The sequence below is a fragment of the Gigantopelta aegis genome, chromosome 14, assembly GCF_016097555.1.
Source record: "Gigantopelta aegis isolate Gae_Host chromosome 14, Gae_host_genome, whole genome shotgun sequence".
NCBI lineage: Eukaryota > Metazoa > Mollusca > Gastropoda > Neomphalida > Peltospiridae > Gigantopelta > Gigantopelta aegis.
In genome coordinates, this window is record NC_054712.1 from 26981903 (window position 1) to 27003238 (window position 21336).

Genomic DNA, 21336 nt, shown 5'->3' on the forward strand with positions numbered 1-21336 from the left:
AGCGAGGAGCGAGATATAGCTTGGCAGGTTCAGTTGCCTCATTTCACTATATAACAAGGGTGGGATATAGCTTGTCAGGTTCAGTTTGCCTCATTCACTATATAACAAGGGTGGGATATAGCTTGTGAGGTTCAGTTTGCCTCATTCACTATATAACAAGGGGCAGGATATAGCTTGGTGGTAGAAAGCTTGCCTGAGGTTTGCCCTTGGTAGGCTTGTTTTTTAACAGTACCCCATATCTGGTACATGGTACGTACTGTTCCATCTATAAGAAAGTACATATAAAAGATCCCTTGCTGCTTTTTCTTTTTCTATTCTGGGCGGAAGAGCTGGCATGGGTCGACAGGTGTATGCTACAACAGCTTGCTCTGAATGTGCACATTAAGCCTATTACCCGACTTGACCTGACCTGACCTCCTTCTTGGTAGGAGTAATTGGAGTGTCTTAATAACCATATATATTTCATCTTATTTTTCGTGCTTTTATCCAATTAAGGTTTAAACACGCTGTCCTGGACACACACTTCAGCTATCTGGACTCTGTCCAGGACAGTGGGTTAGTTGTTAGTGAGAGAAAAAGAGGGTGTAGTGGTCTTACACCTACCCATTGAGTCCTTAAAACTTGCTCTGGGTGGGAGCCGGTATCAGGCTGCGAACCCAGTATCTACCAGCCTTATGTCCGACAACACCACCGAGGCCGATTAACCATATATAAAACAAATAGGTGTAGTGCTCATGTATAAATAAATATTTCTCTTGATATACAAAAACTAATATTTAGATTTTTGAGAAACAAAACACAAATGTATGAAACAGAGACAAAATTCTGTTTTATGCCATAGAAGTGATAGGCAAGAAAGTATTTTTTGCAAGTAACTGAAATCACACTTTGATGCATCTAATACAAGTGTATTTAAAACTAATATTTGCGTAACATAAGCTTTCAAATATTTGGACAGGTTTGTTGGAGGTTTTCCAGTTGTTAATATTTGAGTTAAATGTGATTTCTTTCCAGTTATATGGGGTAAAATGCCATGTCGATTTGGAGTTGTAAAGTATGATTTCTCTTTCCAGTTATATGGGGTAAAATGCCATGTCGATTTGGAGTTGTAAAGTGTGATTTCTCTTTCAAGTTATATGGGGTAAAATGACATGTCGATCTAGAGTTGTAAAGTGTGATTTCTCTTTCCAGTTATATGGGGTAAAATGCCATGTCGATCTAGAGTTGTAAAGTGTGATTTCTCTTTCCAGTTATATGGGGTAAAATGCCATGTCGATTTGGAGTTGTAAAGTGTGATTTCTCTTTCCAGTTATATGGGGTAAAATGACATCGATCTGGAGTTGTAAAGTGTGATTTCTCTTTCCAGTTATATGGGGTAAAATGACATGTCGATCTAGAGTTGTAAAGTGTGATTTCTCTTTCCAGTTATATGGGGTAAAATGACATGTCAAGTTGTAAAGTGTGATTTCTCTTTTCAGTTATATGGGGTAAAATGACATGTCGATCTAGAGTTGTAAAGTGTGATTTCTCTTTCCAGTTATATGGGGTAAAATGCCATGTCGATCTGGAGTTGTAAAGTATGATTTCTCTTTCCAGTTATATATGGGTAAAATGCCATGTTGATCTAGAGTTATAAAGTGTGATTTCTCTTCCCAGTTATATGGGGTAAAATGACATGTTGATCTAGAGTTGTAAAGTGTGATTTTGCTTTCCAATTATATGGGGTAAAATGACATGTCGATCTAGAGTTGTAAAGTGTGATTTCTCTTTCCAGTTATATGGGGTAAAATGACATGTCGATCTAAGAGTTTTAAAGTGTGATTTCTCTTTTCAGTTTTTGCAAATATAGAGTAAAAAATTATTTCTGTTTCAAGTTGTAGAATGATTTCCCTTTTTATCTATTGCTAATATTGAGTAACATATGTTCAGCCAGTGAACGTTTCATTGGTTCCCAGTTTAGCCCGAAAACTATTTAATTGGTTCCCAGTGTGGGCATTTGGTTTAACATGAAGCGCATAAACCAGTCTAGCGGACATTTTTCTGCTTGTTCTGGCTGAACTCTGCCATGATTTCTGTTTTCAATTGTAAAGTGCAATTTTTTTTTTCAGTTGTGAAGATTTATACGGTCACCCTGGTACTGAAAGAATCACTCAGCACTGTTAAACAACACTACGCCATCTTCGTTCTACAGTTCAAAAATAGGGTATGTCTTTAACACCATTTGAGTTTTCATTGGTTACAGTTGTTCACTGCATAATTATATTTATTTTGAAAAAAACCCCAAAGTAAACCTAAGGAGAATAATTAGTCTACAATCAGGTCAGGTGCACATTCAGAACAAGCTGTTGTAGTAAACACCCTGAGGGTCAGGTCAGGTCAGGTGATAGGTTTTAATGTGCACATTCAGAACAAGCTGTTGTAGTAAACACCCTGAGGGTCAGGTCAGGTCAGGTGATAGGTTTTAATGTGCACATTCAGAACAAGCTGTTGTAGTAAACACCCTGAGGGTCAGGTCAGGTCAGGTGATAGGTTTTAATGTGCACATTCAGAACAAGCTGTTGTAGTAAACACCCTGAGGGTCAGGTCAGGTCAGGTGATAGGTTTTAATGTGCACATTCAGAACAAGCTGTTGTAGTAAACACCCTGAGGGTCAGGTCAGGTCAGGTCAGGTCAGGTGATAGGTTTTAATGTGCACATTCAGAACAAGCTGTTGTAGTAAACACCCTGAGGGTCAGGTCAGGTCAGGTGATAGGTTTTAATGTGCACATTCAGAACAAGCTGTTGTAGTAAACACCCTGAGGGTCAGGTCAGGTCAGGTGATAGGTTTTAATGTGCACATTCAGAACAAGCTGTTGTAGTAAACACCCTGAGGGTCAGGTCAGGTCAGGTGATAGGTTTTAATGTGCACATTCAGAACAAGCTGTTGTAGTAAACACCCTGAGGGTCAGGTCAGGTCAGGTCAGGTCAGGTGATAGGTTTTAATGTGCACATTCAGAACAAGCTGTTGTAGTAAACACCCTGAGGGTCAGGTCAGGTCAGGTGATAGGTTTTAATGTGCACATTCAGAACAAGCTGTTGTAGTAAACACCCTGAGGGTCAGGTCAGGTCAGGTGATAGGTTTTAATGTGCACATTCAGAACAAGCTGTTGTAGTAAACACCCTGAGGGTCAGGTCAGGTCAGGTCAGGTCAGGTCAGGTCAGGTGATAGGTTTTAATGTGCACATTCAGAACAAGCTGTTGTAGTAAACACCCTGAGGGTCAGGTCAGGTCAGGTGATAGGTTTTAATGTGCACATTCAGAACAAGCTGTTGTAGTAAACACCCTGAGGGTCAGGTCAGGTCAGGTGATAGGTTTTAATGTGCACATTCAGAACAAGCTGTTGTAGTAAACACCCTGAGGGTCAGGTCAGGTCAGGTCAGGTGATAGGTTTTAATGTGCACATTCAGAACAAGCTGTTGTAGCACGCAGCTGTCTGCTTACGCCAGCTCCTCCATCCAAGACAGGAAAGGTGTTGGGGGTGGCAGAGGGGAAAGCCCACACTGGCTCCCGTGTGAGGGAGCACAAGCAGCCCGACCAGGGTCGGTAGAGGGCAGGGGTGGGTTTGGGTGCTATTGAATTTGCAAATGTCCCGTAGGATTGGAAATGTAATATCGTGAGGTAATTTGAACGGTTCATCAAAATTTAATTGTTTGAAAACTCATATTTCCCTAAGGCACGACTGATCAAACAAATATCTGTCACAGATTCAATATTTATCAACTGTTTTGAGGGAACTTGGGGGAGTGGGGAACAAAGCAAATCAATTCTGTGATTAAATTTTTATATTCTTTTAACAATCTAAACCAGTTTAAGTATTTAATATATTTCCATTGTCCATTTCTTTATAGATAATAAAACTCTTTCACCAAAACCATGTGCCTGGTACCTTTAATGTTGAGCTGTCTGCTACAAAGTAAGTATGTGTTTTGATGTAGATCCATGCCATAACCTTTGTCAATGACACATTTATTTTGAGGTTTTGCTCCAAAACTAGGGGGGAGCAGTTGCCCTTCCCCCGCCCTGCCCCGTATGCTTATGAATAGAATTTACATTTAACTTTTAAAACACAAATCATCCCAAAGTTAATATTGACACTTTTGACATTAATTTCGTGAATTTTCAATACACTTCAAAATAGGCATATCCCATCAAAATTCATAGCTTTCCCAAATATTGAAACCAAAACGTTTGTACTGTTTAACAACACCACTAGAGCACATTGATATATTAATCATTGGTTATTGGCTGTCACATTTGGTAATTTTGAGTTTTATCGAGGAAACCCACTACATTTTTCCATTAGTAGCCAGGGATCTTTTAATGCACCATCACAGACAGGATAGCACATACTGCGGCCTTTGATATACCAGTCGTGATATTGAAACCAATCATAATGGTTGGTAAACCTGCTTTAAAACACAAAAGGAAATATAATTTTTTTCAAACATTAAATCTTGTATATGAATTTTTGTTTTTTTACCCTTATTTCAGAGCAGCCCAAGATGTCAGCAGGACTATTATAGATTTTCATCTGATCCACACACAGCACGTAACCAGATTAAGTGACGTCATTGATGGCAACCATCTCAGTTTGGTGCTGTGGCGCTCCCTAGTGGCTGGATCCCTCTCAGGGTTTCCTGCATCTCCGGAAAAATTCAAGTTTGAACAGTTGAAGTCAGATGGTAAGTCAAGAGTTCTCTGAATGTATTTAGAAATAGGTATGTAATAATTTGTCATGTCATCAGTTAGTAGAACACTCGCCTAAACTCTATTAATGGACAAACTGCACAGATGAGGTGTGGGTCATTGGCAGTGTGCTAAAATTTTACTTGGATATAAACAAAAAAAAGCAAGAAAAGAATTTAATGGCATGCATAGGTGTGAAATTTAATAAAATATATCTAGATTTAAAACATTTTCTTCAACTAATAAATGCTACGTTAATGTCTTACATTTTAGCCACATACAATACCATTTTTGAATGGTTTTTACTTTGCAAGGAATAAAATTACTTTGGAAAAACGAAATACAGTAATTTTGAAAACTTAAAGAACTACTTTGAACTTTTTATTCAAGGACAGAGTTTGGCTAATGCTGAAATCTCTGTTTCCAGAAAAATTGGGAGAATTTTAATTTGCATAAATAGTGGTACGGCTCGAGGTTGCCACACTCTCCTTTTAAATTCACCTGTGAAGGACATTTTCACAGATAAGCAAATATAACCCACAAAAAAGAAAAAGAAAAAAAAGAAAAGAAAAAGAAGTGGTACCATCTAGGTTGCTCCTGATTTGTGAATATGTACTGGTATCATTTTAATAAATTTCAGGAATATCATCACAGCCATCATCAATAACAGTGTATCTGTCTCTTGGTCTGGCAGCACTTGTGCTGCTTCTTATCGTATCAATCATCTTCATCATCCGCAGCAGAAGATCCAGACAGTATAAAGGGCAAGTGAATTTAATTGGGTACAAAGGGCAAGTGTTTTTAATCAAGTACAAAGGGCAAATGAATTTAATCGGGTACAAAGGGCAAGTGTTTTTAATCGAGTACAAAAGCAAGTGAATTTAATCGAGTACAAAGAGCAAGCGAATTTAATCGGGTACAAAGGGCAAGTGTTTTTAATCGAGTACAAAGAGCAAGTGAATTTAATTGAGTACAAAGGGCAAGTGGTTTTAATCGGGTACAAAGGGCAAGTGGTTTTAATCGAGTACAAAGGGCAAGTGGTTTTAATCGAGTACAAAGGGCAAGTGAATTTAATTGGGTACAAAGGGCAAGTGAATCTATTCGAGGTCAAAGGGCAAGTGGTTTTAATCAGATACAAAGGGCAGGTTTTTTTTTTTTTTTTATCTAATACAAAAGGCAAATGTTTTTATCTAATGCAAAAGGAAAGTATTTCTTTATCTAATACAAAGTAGATAAAGTTTGTTTTGTTTACTGACACCACTAGAGCACATTTGATTTATTAATCATAGGCTATTGGATGTCATACAAATTAGAGATATTTTCAATCTAGTACACGGTCAAATGCTTTTAATGTAATTCAATCTTTTGACACATACTTACATTCACTTAGAGTTCACATGAATTTTGGCTCACCAGACGTCTGTACACATGCCATTGTGTTGTTTTATGATATTGCACAAAAACAGACACTAGAACCAATCATCAAAATTTGTCTGGTTTTAGTGTCAAGAGAGCACATCATGGCCTCCAATATTAGATACCAATGGTAAAACACCAAGAGTGCTATGATCAAATCAGCCATGTTTTTTTTCAATCAATCCAAGCACTGAACCCAATATTTGTCAACTTTTGTAAGGAACAAATGTAAAATAGATTTGTGGGGTACATCCATGTAGCATTTGTGACATCATCTCTTTGTTTTTATAGCTTATTTCAGTGTGTGAACAACTCTCCTGACCTCGTGTTAAACATCGTCAACAACCCTGATGAACAGCTCAGTCAAAGAGGCAGCTGCACTGAAGGTAAGGAACAGAACCGACAAACAATTACCTGAAAATCTGAAACTACTTCTGAAATTAAGGTATGTAAGGGAAGGTTGGTTTATTGCGAGTCTAACATAAAGTTATTTTAACACTTGGTCTAGAATATAAGAGAAAACCCACTACTGCCACCAAGTAGCAACAGGGGATTTTTTATATACACTTTTTCAATGTAATAGTGTTTTGCATAAATAAATAAAAGAAATCGCAAGGCAGTTTTGGAACTTTAATTTTATTGAACTATTTCAGAAAATCCTTATGCTGATGTTGGTGATATTGTTCTGCCTTATGAAGTGACCCACTGGTCAGACCTGAAGGACGAGTCTTTTCGAAGGAACTCTTCAAAACGAGGTCTGAAAGAATGCAATCTGGACAGGGCAGCTGCCCAGAAAGCTATGGATGTCACCCCGTTAACATCAGCTCCAGGACAGGATACCAGAAGTCATCTTGTAGTAGTTGCTACTGCACCAGCAGATGACTACCTGCATCCAGTGGCATCCAAGAATGACCTTGATCAGGTGGAGGTCACCAAAAAGGATGATAAGCAACTGCTGAAAATTGGTGGCAAAGGAGGTCAGATTAACCTGGCATTTGATAAGGATCTATACCTCTTGCCCAAAACAGATGTTGACCACTTAACCAAGTCCAAGGATTCTCCAAAGAAACATGTCTATGTTAATGAAGGTGTGGATCGGTCAAGAACCACTATCACTGTAGAAGATGGATACGTACCCTTTCAGCCAGCAGTGCCTAGCTATGTCAACCAGCCTACACCTTATGAGAACAATTTATCTAGTCTTGACAAACTCACTGCTGGTTCACAAGAGAACACTGGTATTTCAAATCAAGAATCTTCATCAGCCGGTATGGTCCACCCTTCCAATGCAGTTTCTGGTAAAATGGTGAGAGTGTCAGATTTTTCAGAATCTCAAGGCTTTAAAGAAGCCACTAGTGGCACGGCCATCTCAAATGATGAATACACAGAACCAACTGGTGATGAGGACCCTCCTCCCGACTACCTGGAAGTAGTGGCCCCAGAGCCTGGTGATCTGCTGTCAACAGACCCAGCAAGGAGAAAGCTTCCTCCACTTCCACCAAATGCTGCTCTCTTTGCTCAAAGCAAACAGTAAACTGCCTGGACAGAGGAACTAATATTATTCAGAACTGTTAATTAATTTAGAGTTGAATTAATTAGTGCAGTGCTTATATGATACTTGAAGGTTGTGTTAGCAAACAGCAGTTAGAAAGGAATGTTTGTTTAATAACATTCCAGCATGCTGCTTATCAAGAGTCATAACATGGGATCTTGTGACATTCCTGGCTGAAATACTCTTTGATGGTCAGAGTAAGTGCTCAAGTTGGGTGTGCTTCATAATGTGTTATTGTGAATAACATTAAAATCATGTCATATATTTGTAGATTTGTGAGCCATGGTCTAAAAATGAGAGTAAAGTTGGTTTTTTGGGGTTTTTTTTAACACCACCACTGAAAGCTATTGATAATTCGGAGTCTTCAGAGGAAATCAGCTGCATTTTTTCATTGGCAGCAAAGACTTTTTTGGGGGCCACAAACAGGACAGAGCATACCACAGCTTTGATATACCAGCTGTGGACACAACAATCGGCCCTTCAATGAGGTCCAGTCCTAGGACACGAACATCTATTGACAGAGCTATAAGCTAAGATCCCCCACCTAGAATGTGGGAGAAACAACATGGCTACCGTTACTGTTGATTAGCAACCAAGGTTCTTTTATTTGTGCATTCTTATGAATAACATGGCACATCCCACAGGTTGAAAAAAAAACCCTCTTCCAGATTTGTAGGGCATTGTAGTCCGTCTTTTGAACATGATTTACTGTAATATAGGATACACTAAACAAATTTATTTTCGTTGGCTGTTTAATTTCTGTTGCAAGACACATGGATATGATTGGACTTTACATTTGTGAGCAGTGTTTCAACCTCATATTGAATTATTTCGAGAAATTCGCCTGGTTTAATTTTGTACAAAAACCACGTTCATGGGGTAGGTCTACAGGTTTATAACTTGTTAACATATTTTCACTTAAAAGTTTATATAAATACATAAAATAATTTACTAAAGGGCAAGTATTATTTTCAAAAGTTTTTCAGAATTGTGTGATATTTTAAAGCAGTTAATGTTGTTTAAAAAATCAAGTCATTTCCATCTTGTCTTCTTTATCAATTTTTTTGTCATAAAAAGTATGTTCTAAACAAAAATAAGGTACTTCAGATTGTGATATAATTATTTTTGATGAACCTGCTTGCACCCTTTTAAGAACACAAACTAGAAGAGTAGACCACAAGACACATACTGGTGACTGTTGTGAACGATCAGTTACCAGACCTTACTTGGAGTGAGTGGGTGCACGTCCATTGCTGCTGACGAAGTGTTAAATGTTACAATGGCACGAAATAATAACAAAATATTAGCAATAACGTCATTTTCATCTGAAATTAGTAATTTTGTTAAAAATTATTTATACCGACGTTTAAATATAATGTAAGACGTGGAATTAATATACTAATGAAAACGAAAACACGACACACATGAGGCCAAGTAACAGCACATTGGATGAGTTCTCGGAATTTTGTCATTGTGATAAATCTACCGTCTGATTTATCACGAAAATTAACCAATGGAAAAAAGGCTTATATGAAAGTTGTATTAGAATTATTATTATATCAACTTTTTTTTTTTTTTTCAAACAAAATAAATTACTTACTGGGCAGTGCCACTCCATAGTAATAGGTCTGGTTACATCCCCCAACCCCCTCATTTATTTGTATTATCCCATTTGTTTAAAACAACATATTATTCAATGTAAAAAGCTGTCCGGGTATACTTTATTTAACATGTCTATAATTCTTGTATAACAAATGTAGTTTGTAATTATAAAAATATACTAAAGACAGTTTATAAACTTCACAATGTTACATATTTGATATATTACACTTCTTCTTCAGCGGCCAATTTCACAAAACATTGTTAAGTTTATGTCTGCGACTAGCAGTTATACTGGGCATATATTTACAAGTATTCGACATCTATTTCACGAAGAAAATTAAGCATTTTAAGGAGGAAAAGAAAGAAATGTTTTATTTAACGACGCACTCAACACATTTTAATTACGGTTATATGGCGTCAGACATATGGTTATGGACCACACAGATATTGAGAGGAAACCCGCTGTCGCCACTTCATGGGCTACTCTTTCCGATTAGCAGCAAGGGATCTTTTATATGCACCATCCCACAGACAGGATAGCACATACCATGGCCTTTGATATACCAGTCGTGGTGCACTGGCTGAGACGAGAAATAGCCCAATGGGCCCACCGACGGGGATCGATCCCAGACCGACCACGCATCAAGCGAGTGCTCTACCACTGAGCTATGTCCCGCCCCTTTAAGGAGGAAATACAATGAAATATGCATATTTCTAACAATATTTGTTGAGCTATAATAGTAATAAGAATTGTGGTTTAGTCGTAGATTTACGTTTACGTGCAAAAGTAGGCTTACGATGTTTAGTGAAATTGGGCCCAGGACATTAGATTGTGTAGTAATAAACAATTGCCTTCAAAGATTACAAAGAAAACGTAACAAAATGTTCTGTGGTCAAAACTTTGGCCATCACTACTTCTTGCTGATCATGTCTTCAGTATCGGTGTAACATTTGGAACAGTCACTTCCAATCAGATTTTATCAGATGATGCAAGTCTGTGAAAAACACAAAATAAATTATAATAAATGGAATGGTGCTACAATGATTGTGTTTATATTCATCTTGGCATTAAATGATTATTAGTGGAGGAAAGAAACTTAAATAGTTGACCTAAAAATCTTGTACACATAAAGCACATACACAAACCTGTATAAAGCAGGCAACAGTTGAGAAACAAAAACTAAAGCCTTTAATATAGATGGTTCATGTACTTAATCAGATGACTGGGGGAAGCAGACTGCTGCATAAGAAGAGAAGATGATTGAGTACCTTTCTATTAAGCAAAAATCTATATGCAGGGTTTCAGTCAGAGGGTATCAAGGATAAAATTACATACATTAAAATCTTAGCAATGAATGGATAAAATGTTATAATTATAGAAAGATTGTAGTTGTTTAAAATTTGTCAAAGTATATGAAATGCAGTTTTCAATTTCAAAATATTTCAAACCCATAACCACCTAGTAGTGGCACTTATGTTCTTTTTGTTTTATTAGGTACCCTCAAATTATTTTCTGGCAGAAAGCCTGACATAAAAGTCAAATTTGTTTATTATGTAGGTTGACATCATTTGACATTTATGCCAGAAGCAGACTACAGAATAAATGGCGTGCATCATAGTGTCAGCAGCAGACAGAGCAAATGGGACACTGTTAAAGTGTTGACCTTGAACATTAATGTTTTGTAAGTACAGGCTCTAGTCAGTGTACTAGGATTATGTCAAATGATGTCTGAAACTATCCAAATGCAACAAGTCACTGTACCATGAAAGCATAATTAACTATCCGTCACCAGTGTTACATATATATCATGGCCATTAATTTTTTTTTACTAATACTGTATTCCTTTTCCATCCCTACCTATATTTCAGTAGATAAACAATAATGTTTCATATCTGTACATAAATTACAATGGCTTGTAGATGGTTCTGAATTATATGTTCTAAAGATGCTTCATAACAGTGCATTAGGCCTACATTTGGTTAGTAATGTATACTGGTTTGTGCATCACAATAAATACGAGCATGAGGCTATTTAGTACATAATTGATAGCAGCTTCTTTGAATATGTATACAATATTTCACTTGCTTGTAAAATAAAACATTTGTATGAATTATGTTATGAAAGTTGGCTTGTTTTGTCTACTTTCAGCTAGTTAATCAAACCTAAACAGTGATCATGGAAACCCAAAATCCAGAGCATCATGAACATTTTGTTTTAACTGTGACACTGAAAGATGATAATTAACGGTTAACATCTGAATAAGCAGTGGTCTGATTAGGCCATCTAAATATGAAATGTATGGGCTTGGAAGTCATAACTTGGGCCCATATTTTTAAACTTATCTTAGAGTTATATCATAAAACCATCAGCTGACATCATAGCCTATGACGGTTTTACGATATTGTAACACTAACATGGATCTGAAAATATGTGGTCATGGTGTTGGACCAGCATCAATATCAATGTGAATTTTGAGTCAGAAGCCTAAAATTATGAGATATAATCCCAAAATATTTATATGACATCATTTACACCTGGAATATATGTAACACAGTACATTTAACAAAATGTTATTGATTAACTAATACATGTACCTACATGTGTAGCCTCATTCTGTTGTGAAGTTATCCATATATCTTTCCACAAAAGTTACATTTCAACCCAGCATTGTAAGAAGAATGTTTGGTACTCTGTGCTGTTATGGCAATCACAATTCCGTCTAGGATGTACTTCAAGGAAAGTCTTTCCATGATGGCTGAAGCTAGAAACTGCTGTTACTGCTGCACCAGCCTTGGAATGTTTGTCATCTTCAGACTCCAGAATGACCTGTTTAAAAGTTAACTTTATTACCAACTAAAGAAATTCTAATACAAAATAAAAAAACATAAAATCAAATTTTAACAGGCCTCACTGTGAGGTCAAAATCATAGAACTTTTGAGAGGGTGATGTTTGTAACAGGAGGAAGACTAGAAATTTTAATCTAAAATAATAAAATATACAAAAAGAAGTTCTATTAGCCCATAACCATCAAACCTGCCTTAGCGGCCACACAAAATAATGGTCAAAAGCGACCGCTTAAGACAAGTGGCCTCTGAATACAGGTGCAATTTTTACAGTCTGTAATTTTTGTCCTTTTTGACTGTCTGCACTGCCAATTGATGGATGTATGCTCTAGGTTTCTAAAAATCATCTTTCCACATGTTGCCTTGTTCAAAAAAAAATTTTTTTAACTGAAAATCACTAATTTAACCGTTTGGAATTCATCCTCTCACAAGTCTGTCTTCACTTTGAAGAATATTGTCCTTGTAGATTAATCCTGCAATATCAAGCTAAGATTACCTAGAGGCAATTCGATGCATTCCACAATTTCTTAATTGATACACATTGGGGATGTCAAACTGAACGGCTTTTAGTATTTGTGAAGGTGTGAAGATTGCTTATTTGTTGCATCTTGTCGCTGTTGTATAAAATAAATTTGTAATAGAATTTACAGTGGCCGCAAGGACAGGTTTGCCTGTATTATTTTATAATTTTGATATCTTTGTTTGTATGGGGAATCTGTTTTTAAAAGGCTATACAGATTTTGCTTTACAGTGGATAGCATGGTGAAGTCAGGCTGATCAAAGCTTTGGCTCACTTTACCCACTAACGCGAGTCCGGTTTAAAAGATTAAAAGAAATTCTGCTGTGTCCATACTGTATAAAACATTTACAAACTTCATCTAAAACAAACATACCAGTGTGGTCAATGATACGCACATTAGGAGTTTTATGAAAAGTAGGCAACAGTGACCTAGTTAAGGTATGCACATCTTACCATCTAGTTGTACATGCATGCAAGATTTGATGATTCTATATGAATTGATAAGTTATGGCCTGAACAAGCATTTTCTTTATTGTACTGTAATGCATGAAAAATAGGTCATGGTGACCTAGTGATGGTGCACAAAACAGGACCTAGTTATGGTATGCAACATCTTGCCATCTAGTTGTATATGCATGCAAGATTTGATGATTCTATATGAATTGATAAGTTACGGCCTGAACAAGCATTTCCTTTAATGTGCTGTAATGCATGAAAAATAGGTCATGGTGACCTAGTGATGGTGCACAAAACAGGACCTAGTTATGGTATGCAACATCTTGCCATCTAGTTGTATATGCATGCAAGATTTGATGATTCTATATGAATTGATAAGTTACGGCCTGAACAAGCATTTCCTTTAATGTGCTGTAATGCATGAAAAATGGGTCATGGTGACCTAGTGATGGTGCACAAAACAGGACCTAGTTATGGTATGCAACATCTTGCCATCTAGTTGTATATGCATGCAAGATTTGATGATTCTATATGAATTGATAAGTTACGGCCTGAACAAGCATTTCCTTTAATGTGCTGTAATGCATGAAAAATGGGTCATGGTGACCTAGTTATGGTGCACAAAACACCAACATCCCAAGTTGTAGTTGCATACACAGTTTGATGATCCTGTATGAATTGACAAGAAATTAAGTTTACAGATGAATGGACAATGCCATACCTTAATACGACCCATCAAAGATTGTACTGAACATGTGCTCTTGTAGCTGAATTAAATTCAAATACAAGCCTTCCATGGCCTAACTAATGCTCCTCCATATGTCTCAAAAATAAATAATTAAAAAATGCCCTTTTAGTTTAGAAGAGCTTGTTTTATCTAGCCCACACTCTTTGTGATTCAAAATAATAATAATGTTCATTGCAGTAAAATCTAAACTATCCCATTGTAGTCATTTTTCTAATAATGCAAGAAACATCAACTGGTATCAGTGGAATGCCAAACATTTGCTGTGATGTTCTATGTTTTTTATAACTGGGGATGGTATAGTTTGATGGTTGAATTTTAGAGCAGTTGTAATTATTAAATAAATAAGGTACATGGAACATAATTCCTTTTACCTGTGCATGTAGTCAGCAGAGACAAAGTTGCTAGCTTATGGCATCTTTTCCATTTGACAATGTAGACATTTAAAGATCATCTGCCTTCAATGTGGACAAGCTATTTTATGGTACAGCCCTGTTAAAAAACAACACGTAATCAATAGAGATTTTCATTATTTCAATCAAGGCGTAAAACTATTTTGATAAGGAACAAGACCAGATGATTTATGCTTTTACAGACTTCAAAAATACAAAAAGGATTACTTGTAAAACTGATTTCTATTACTGATCACAGAGCTCGAATTATGAAAATAAAGCAGGACCAGCTTTCTTTGTTTTCTTTTTTTTAAAATAACAGGCCAAAAAAATATGTCCTACTAAGAAAACATATGGCCTCCTGAAAATAGGACAGCATGAGATGAAGCAGGGGTGGCACAGTGTACAAAATAGTGGTATGGCTCGAGGTTGCCAGACTCTCCTTTCAAATTCACCCAAGAAGGACATTTTCACAGATACAACAAATATATATCATCGCTCAATTTTTACAGCCATCAGGTCTGTGACGACCTAATATTCAGTCGGGCAACTTAATTCTATGATACTAGTTGCCAGTCGCATGGCGGACTTTTTTATTTTTTTACTCCAAATGGTGAGTTGAGTCCCATAATAATGTGCAGTTTCCTTGCCCACAATCGCTTTTAAACTGTCGTTATTTAAACTGTCGTCAGTCAATCAGTTGAAATCATGTGGGTTTGTTTGCCACTCGGAACTCCTCGGTCGATTCTGTAAGACATCGGGGAAAATTGTAATCGGCTGAAGTATTCCGAATAGGAAACATTCCAGTGCGTTGGATTGGAACATCGATTGGAAAATAGCTGATGTGTCGCCAAATCACAAAAATCTAAAGCAATTAGGCCCTATGTGTACATGTGTATAACTACATGCAAACATTTAAAAACATTATAAAAAGTAATGTATTTTATTGTCAGATAGTACATATTACATTTTACACTGACAACATATTAATTCCAAACCTGTTGGTTGCTGTTTTAATGGAATATAAATATAACTGTATTTTCAAAACACGGATGAAATCAGGTCAAACCAAATTTTTGGAGGGGCAACCTCAATGTGAACCCATACTTGCCCTCTGGGCAAGCAACCAAAATCCTAAAAATTGAACACTGTATATACGTATATATATATTTAAAAAAAGTAATCTGGCCATGCGGCACCTCTTTGAAAAGTGACAGTCTGCACCGCCCCAGTGAAGGGTGAGTTTGGGATATCTGAAAAAACAGTACCTCCAAGATGTATACTAGAGCAGAATTGAATTAAAACACAATCATAAGATAAACAGAAGATGATATAATCCTACATAATTCTTTCTCTTGGAAAATTGATGTGCGATTTTGAGGGGTTTTAGCAGGTGAATTTTTATATAAAAAAGGAATGCTTTTTGTTTTTCACACGCCATTATTTTGAGCCCTGTGATCAAGGTGGGAACGCAAATGACTAAAGTAGTGTCGGAAATAGAATAAAAATTATTTTCGTCAATTATTTCTTTCATATTAAACTGACAAATAAATATTTAGTAAATACCTATTTAATGATACTCTACCTAATTTAGCATTTACTTGTTTGGGCTCTCATTGATGTACAAGGTAGTATTTACTCTTGAAATTAAAATAAAGATGTCAGTAAACAGATTTGTGACCTTTATTGGAACAGACTATAACACATTTTGATGGATATGTGTCAATTTCATTTACCCATAAACAAACTTTTAATTTAAAACTGCAAAATAACTGATTATTTTGAATTGCAACATAAATTATTAATTTTGACCAGCATATTTAGAGAATATAAATTCAATATAAATACAGTAGAAATTTACACAATCTTGCAACCACTTAAAGGTGCTATATCAGGAGTTATATGTGATCATCTGTTCGTGATAAAGATTCTCTAATAAAAATGTATTTTCTACTAGTAGATAAAATCATTTCCTATAATCATAATTTTGGGCATATAGTTAAAGGTGTAGTCTTTAAATGTTAAAGCAAAATTTAATAAAAACATGATTTGTAATAGCTGTCATTATGCAACTCTGAGATAGCACCTTTAATACCGGAAAATAGATCACAAACTCAAAATGGTTCTTGACAGTTTTGCTCAAAAGTCGTTACTTATAAATGTCTACAAATATTTAGTTTTGGAGAGGAATAGGGGTAAACCATCATCAGAAATGTCCCTCACATATTATAACAGCAATGAAATTGACATATGTTGACCAAACTTTGTTATAGTCTGTTCCAATAAAGTTCACAAATCACCTTTTTACTGGCGTATTTCTTTTAATTTCAAGAGTAAACACCACCTTGTACATCAATGAGAGCCAAAACAAATAAATGCTAAATTAGATGGACTATAATTAAATATATATTTACTTTTCTGTTTAATAATGTAAGAAATAATAGACGAAAATAATTTTTATTCTATTTCCGACAGTACTATAGAGAAAATTAATACACAATTATGAAGTGCCTACCAAATGCATTACCCAGCATAAAAATTCCCTTTTTTAACCAAATTATTGTTTCCTTTAGTCGAAAAAATAACAATAGTGTATGCCACAGTACTTTACATTCACACTTAATCCATCAAACATTGAATTTATTATAACAGTTCAAAATAAACAGTCATTATGCATATTTTACACATATGTAGATTTCATAGCACCAGGTTATACTTTAGTACAACAGAAGAAAAGTAATGTTCACCAATGTTCTTTGGGATTTGTTTATTGGAATCTTGTGCTAAATGATTTATTAATTTTAATTTTTATACCCGCACAGACAATATTTTCAATACCAATACATCGATGTATTGTTGCAACCATATTGTGTAGTAGAACTGGAATATTGAATACTACTAAAAATCTGCTTTGAAAATAGCGTTTTACACTTTTGGTTGTTACGGTTTTTATATTTATGTTATCGATAGTGAACAAATGTTTTGAAGGTTATCCAGATGATTTGATGTCAAACACTACAATATAATTAGACAGCCAGCAAGTATCTTAAAACAATTAGTTTATATTGCAGCATAAATAGCATCAACTCTTAAAAGTAAATAAGATTTTATATTCAACATTGTCGCATTTATAGCCATCCAAATTTATTACACATTTCTTCATGAAAGAAATAGTAACAACAATTTTGAACTTTTTTCATTTTATTAATATCTAAGATTTAATTTTTAATGAACATAAACTGTACAACAACTAACAAAATAAAGTTATTTATATTTTATTGAATATCAAAACAAAATACGTCTCCAAATCGTTGCATTCCTTGCATTCATGCTTGACTGGTCTGCTGTTGTTCTGTGTCATTGGTGTTCAGTCTAATAGGACCTGGTCATCATCATCATCATCATCATCATCATCATGGACATCAGCAGGTTTGGTGAACAGTTCCATATATTCTCTTTGACCAATCAATAAAAAAAAATATTGCTTTCTATAACCAGACCCATTTTACCTCAGTAATGAGTTATGTTAATGTTTCCTTTTTTTTTATTTAGCATTTAGACACACCAGGGAACATTTTGTTCAGTATCACATCACGGTTCACTACAAAAGTTTCAGAGATCGCTACACAATTTTAAAACATTAAACAGTAATTGCTAATCAATTTTCACTTGGCTAGAAACATCACTAGTCTAGATTTTGAAAACAAAATGTTCCCTGCACTCAACTCACAGAGCAATACATATACAGTAACACACTTCTTTAAATACTTGCCAACATTATTATTCAAATAGACCAATGAAGGGTTGGGTTGCAGAAAGCCAACTTTTTTTTAAAGGATAGTCACAACGGCATCTGTAATAATGTGATCATACCATCCTACTTGGTAATACAGTGAAACCCCTATAAACTGGACATCCAAGGTACCAAGCATTTTGTACTGTTTTTAGAGGTGTCTGGTTTTCATTGATACAAAAGCTTTTGCTGTACACTGTCGTTGTTAAAATTGTATTCAAGATATATTCAACAGATAATAATTCAATATTTTGCATACATACTTTGAATATTTTTTTTAATGATTTTAAGTTTATCATCGAGTGATAGTTCAAAACGGCGATGTTTAGCTGGACGTTCCATATTGAAAATCGATATGGCAATGAAATTCTACTGACATATTTTCAACACCAAAGCCAACTTTACTTTGGCCTATTCTTTATTTTGCTAAATAAACAGTTTTAAAACAAAATTCAATTCAAACGATAGGAAAACTGTGGATTTAATTCATTGTTGTCTTCTCCTCAAGTTTTTAAGCAAACTATAAATCGGTTTGTGAACAGTATCAAAGTTGCCACTTGATCTTTGCTCAATTGTTATTTCCCAACTGTACCCAGTCATATGTAACGGCAATTACACATCTAATAGCCAACCTGTGTATTGCACTAGCCATGTTCGCAGTCAAGTAATCCAGCTGAAGACTGCGAAGTGACAATAAACGCAACAATTAGTGGCGCCATAATGATTGATAACAGTGTATTGTCCAGTTTTCAGAGGTAGAATCTTCACTAAATAATGAGTTTGGGATTATTCGTCCGGTGTTCAGTTTAGAGAAGTAAACTTTAGTATTCAAAGATGCGTAAATCACAGGACCATAGAAAACGTCCGGTTTTGAGAGAATTCCAGTTCAGAGAGGATCTGGTCACGAAGGGTTTCACTATATATAATTTGTTTGCTTTAAACAGCCTACCCACAGTGATGAATGACTTTCCTATGACAATTATAGCTAATACACTTTTCGTACTGGGGTGTCATTTAATTCAGTGATGACCCAAATTTATTTTTCATTTCAACTTATTTTCGTGCTTATACCCAGTTAAAGTTCAAGCATGCTGTCTTGGGCACACATCTCAGCTATCTGGGCTGTCTGTTCAGGACAGAGATAAAGTTATTAATGGTTAGTGAAAGATAAGAGGGTGTAGTGGTCTTACCCATTGAGTCATTAAAACTCGCTTTATGTCTGATGGCTTAACCATGACACCACCGAGGCTGGTGATGAAGGAGAAAATTATGGATTTGTAAATATTTAACTGCAAATGCCATGATTTAAAAATAACTTTGTTAAACCATGAGAAGAACATTGTTGTCATTGCATGAGCTACTACTACGAATTAGCTGCAAATTAGCTGCAAAGCAGTATTTGTATGTTCAGACAGGATAGCACACAAGGCCTTAGAGTTCACCGAGAATGGAAAAACCAATTTATGCATAATATAATTTTAAGTAATTAACACAATAACAATAATTTTTAAAAATTAAGTAAATACAAAATAATATCTGTAAAGATTTCTGCTTGCAAAAGATACAAGAGATACAAAAATTCTGAATGATGAAAAAATATTTTTGTAATTTTAATCACCAATTAATTACAATTTTGCTACAACAAATGTAGAAATAATATTACTTTTCATTATTAAAGGCAGAATATGATTCAGGTGTGAAATATTATTAAAATTATAATTAATTTTTTTGGTATTTTGGCAGGGTTTTGTCAAATAATGTGTCCAGTGAGGAAGTGCCTTACCAGTCTAAATAAATAAGTAATTTACATAATTAATCCATGACATTTATGTAAGGGACCCTGGGGATGACCAAAAACAGTATCCTCCAAATCAACTTCAATACAAATTAACAACTTGGCAGGTTGTATTGAAAGAAATGTTTAATGGCATCTCGCCATCTTTTAACTATTGTCATTTAGTGCTTAATTGCTGACATAGCCAAGGTTTTATAATAGGGGCAGCAGGAGATACCCACACTGTCTTTCAGTCATGTTATGGGGATAGGGAAAGAGACATCTCCCCCACCCACTAGTGGTGTTAACTTGTGGTTGAAACTTGATTTAGCAAACTCACAAGCACCACATGAGATTCTACCAAACTATGGATTTTTTAAAATGAACTTTTCAGACAGGACAGCAAACTGTCTCGGCCTTTGATCATATTACCAGTGGTGTGGCACTGGTTCGGTCTTCTCCACGAGTAAAATCAAGGCTAGCTGAAGATCACTCTCCTGAAAAGGTGCTAGGTGAAAAATCACATTATGTTTCAAATAAAATGTACTAAAAATACTATTGCAATTTATCACTTTCAAAACTTTTCAGGCATGTGGATGGGTGTGCAAGTAATTACTTGCCTTTTCTGAATAAAAGTGCTGAATGGCACAGAAAACATTCAACAGGTATACCAAGGATGGTCGATCCTACATGTCAGTGCACAGGGTTTAACGATATATTCGAATATTTATTTTTCTAATTCACACTAACCAAAACACAATACCGATTCGATTGTTTTGATAATGTCCGGACTGGCTTTGTAGTAGATCTAGCACATAGACCAATCCTTTTTCATTCAATGTATTGAACTGGTACCCTACGTGGACCTTGATTTCACTTCTGTCAAAAAAAAAAACTCCCACATTACATTTAAAAAAAAAAAAACCCACATAGAAAACGATGGACTAGTCATTTTCTTAAGAAGTGAACATAACCAATTCATTAAACTTGCATTTCTGCAATATAGCTACTTTGTAGATGCTGCCATTGTTTTAGCCTTTAACTATTAACGCCAACTAGTCAATCCGGATTTAAAAGTGTGCGTGTGTGTGGAGGGGGGGGGGGGGGGACAGAGAGAGAGAGAGAGAGAGAGAGAGAAACGTGTTAGCGTGTGTACGTACATTGTGTGTGTGTGTGTGTGCTAAATGAAAAAGTGGGGGTACATTTATATAGATTGTCCCCCAGCATTGAAAAAGTGAGGGGTACGCATCCCCACTGTCCCCCACCGATCAACGCCCATGCGTGAGACCCGATCAAAGTCTATGACAGAGTGTACCAGTAACAGATGTTATTTTCTTTATTTAACAATCATTAATAATAATGAAACAGCAACTTGCCAAAAATATCATACCCACATTTCCATGCATTGTATGATTGTACATGTCAGAAAATAGTTAAAACCATGCTTCCATATGACATAAGGAATGAAGTTATTGTGAAAAAACCCCAAAACATGATAGGACCAAAAACACATTTT

The 21336-nt window shown here is 35.6% G+C and overlaps 2 protein-coding genes and 1 long non-coding RNA gene across 4 annotated transcripts in view; 2 read left to right on the top strand and 1 right to left on the bottom strand.

Moving 5' to 3' along the window:
• LOC121389168 (sushi, von Willebrand factor type A, EGF and pentraxin domain-containing protein 1-like) overlaps positions 1-6559 on the top strand; it is a 15383-nt gene extending 8824 nt beyond the window's left edge. The window contains exons 6-10 of the mRNA XM_041520775.1: positions 2109-2203; positions 3888-3952; positions 4531-4721; positions 5366-5493; positions 6443-6559. Coding sequence (XP_041376709.1) covers positions 2109-2203; positions 3888-3952; positions 4531-4721; positions 5366-5493; positions 6443-6559 — 596 coding nt within the window. The remainder of the gene's footprint in view (positions 1-2108; positions 2204-3887; positions 3953-4530; positions 4722-5365; positions 5494-6442) is intronic.
• Positions 2106-9629, top strand: LOC121389503. 2 transcript variants are annotated; one of them, XM_041521159.1, is made up of 5 exons: positions 2106-2203; positions 3888-3952; positions 4531-4721; positions 5366-6527; positions 6795-9629. In XM_041521159.1, exon 5 carries the CDS (start codon positions 6941-6943, stop codon positions 7673-7675), a length of 735 nt encoding a protein of 244 aa, XP_041377093.1. In that variant the 5' UTR covers positions 2106-2203; positions 3888-3952; positions 4531-4721; positions 5366-6527; positions 6795-6940; the 3' UTR covers positions 7676-9629. The 2 variants fall into 2 exon arrangements, with proteins under 2 accessions (XP_041377093.1, XP_041377092.1); XM_041521158.1 differs by having other exon boundaries at positions 5366-9629.
• A 364-nt stretch (positions 9630-9993) lies between these two features.
• On the bottom strand, positions 9994-15854 carry LOC121388513. The gene is made up of 4 exons (XR_005959979.1): positions 15820-15854; positions 14236-14353; positions 11895-12122; positions 9994-10290 (listed from the first exon to the last, which is right to left on the bottom strand). It is a non-coding gene; the product is annotated as an uncharacterized LOC121388513 (long non-coding RNA).
• Between the last annotated feature and the right edge of the window lie 5482 nt (positions 15855-21336).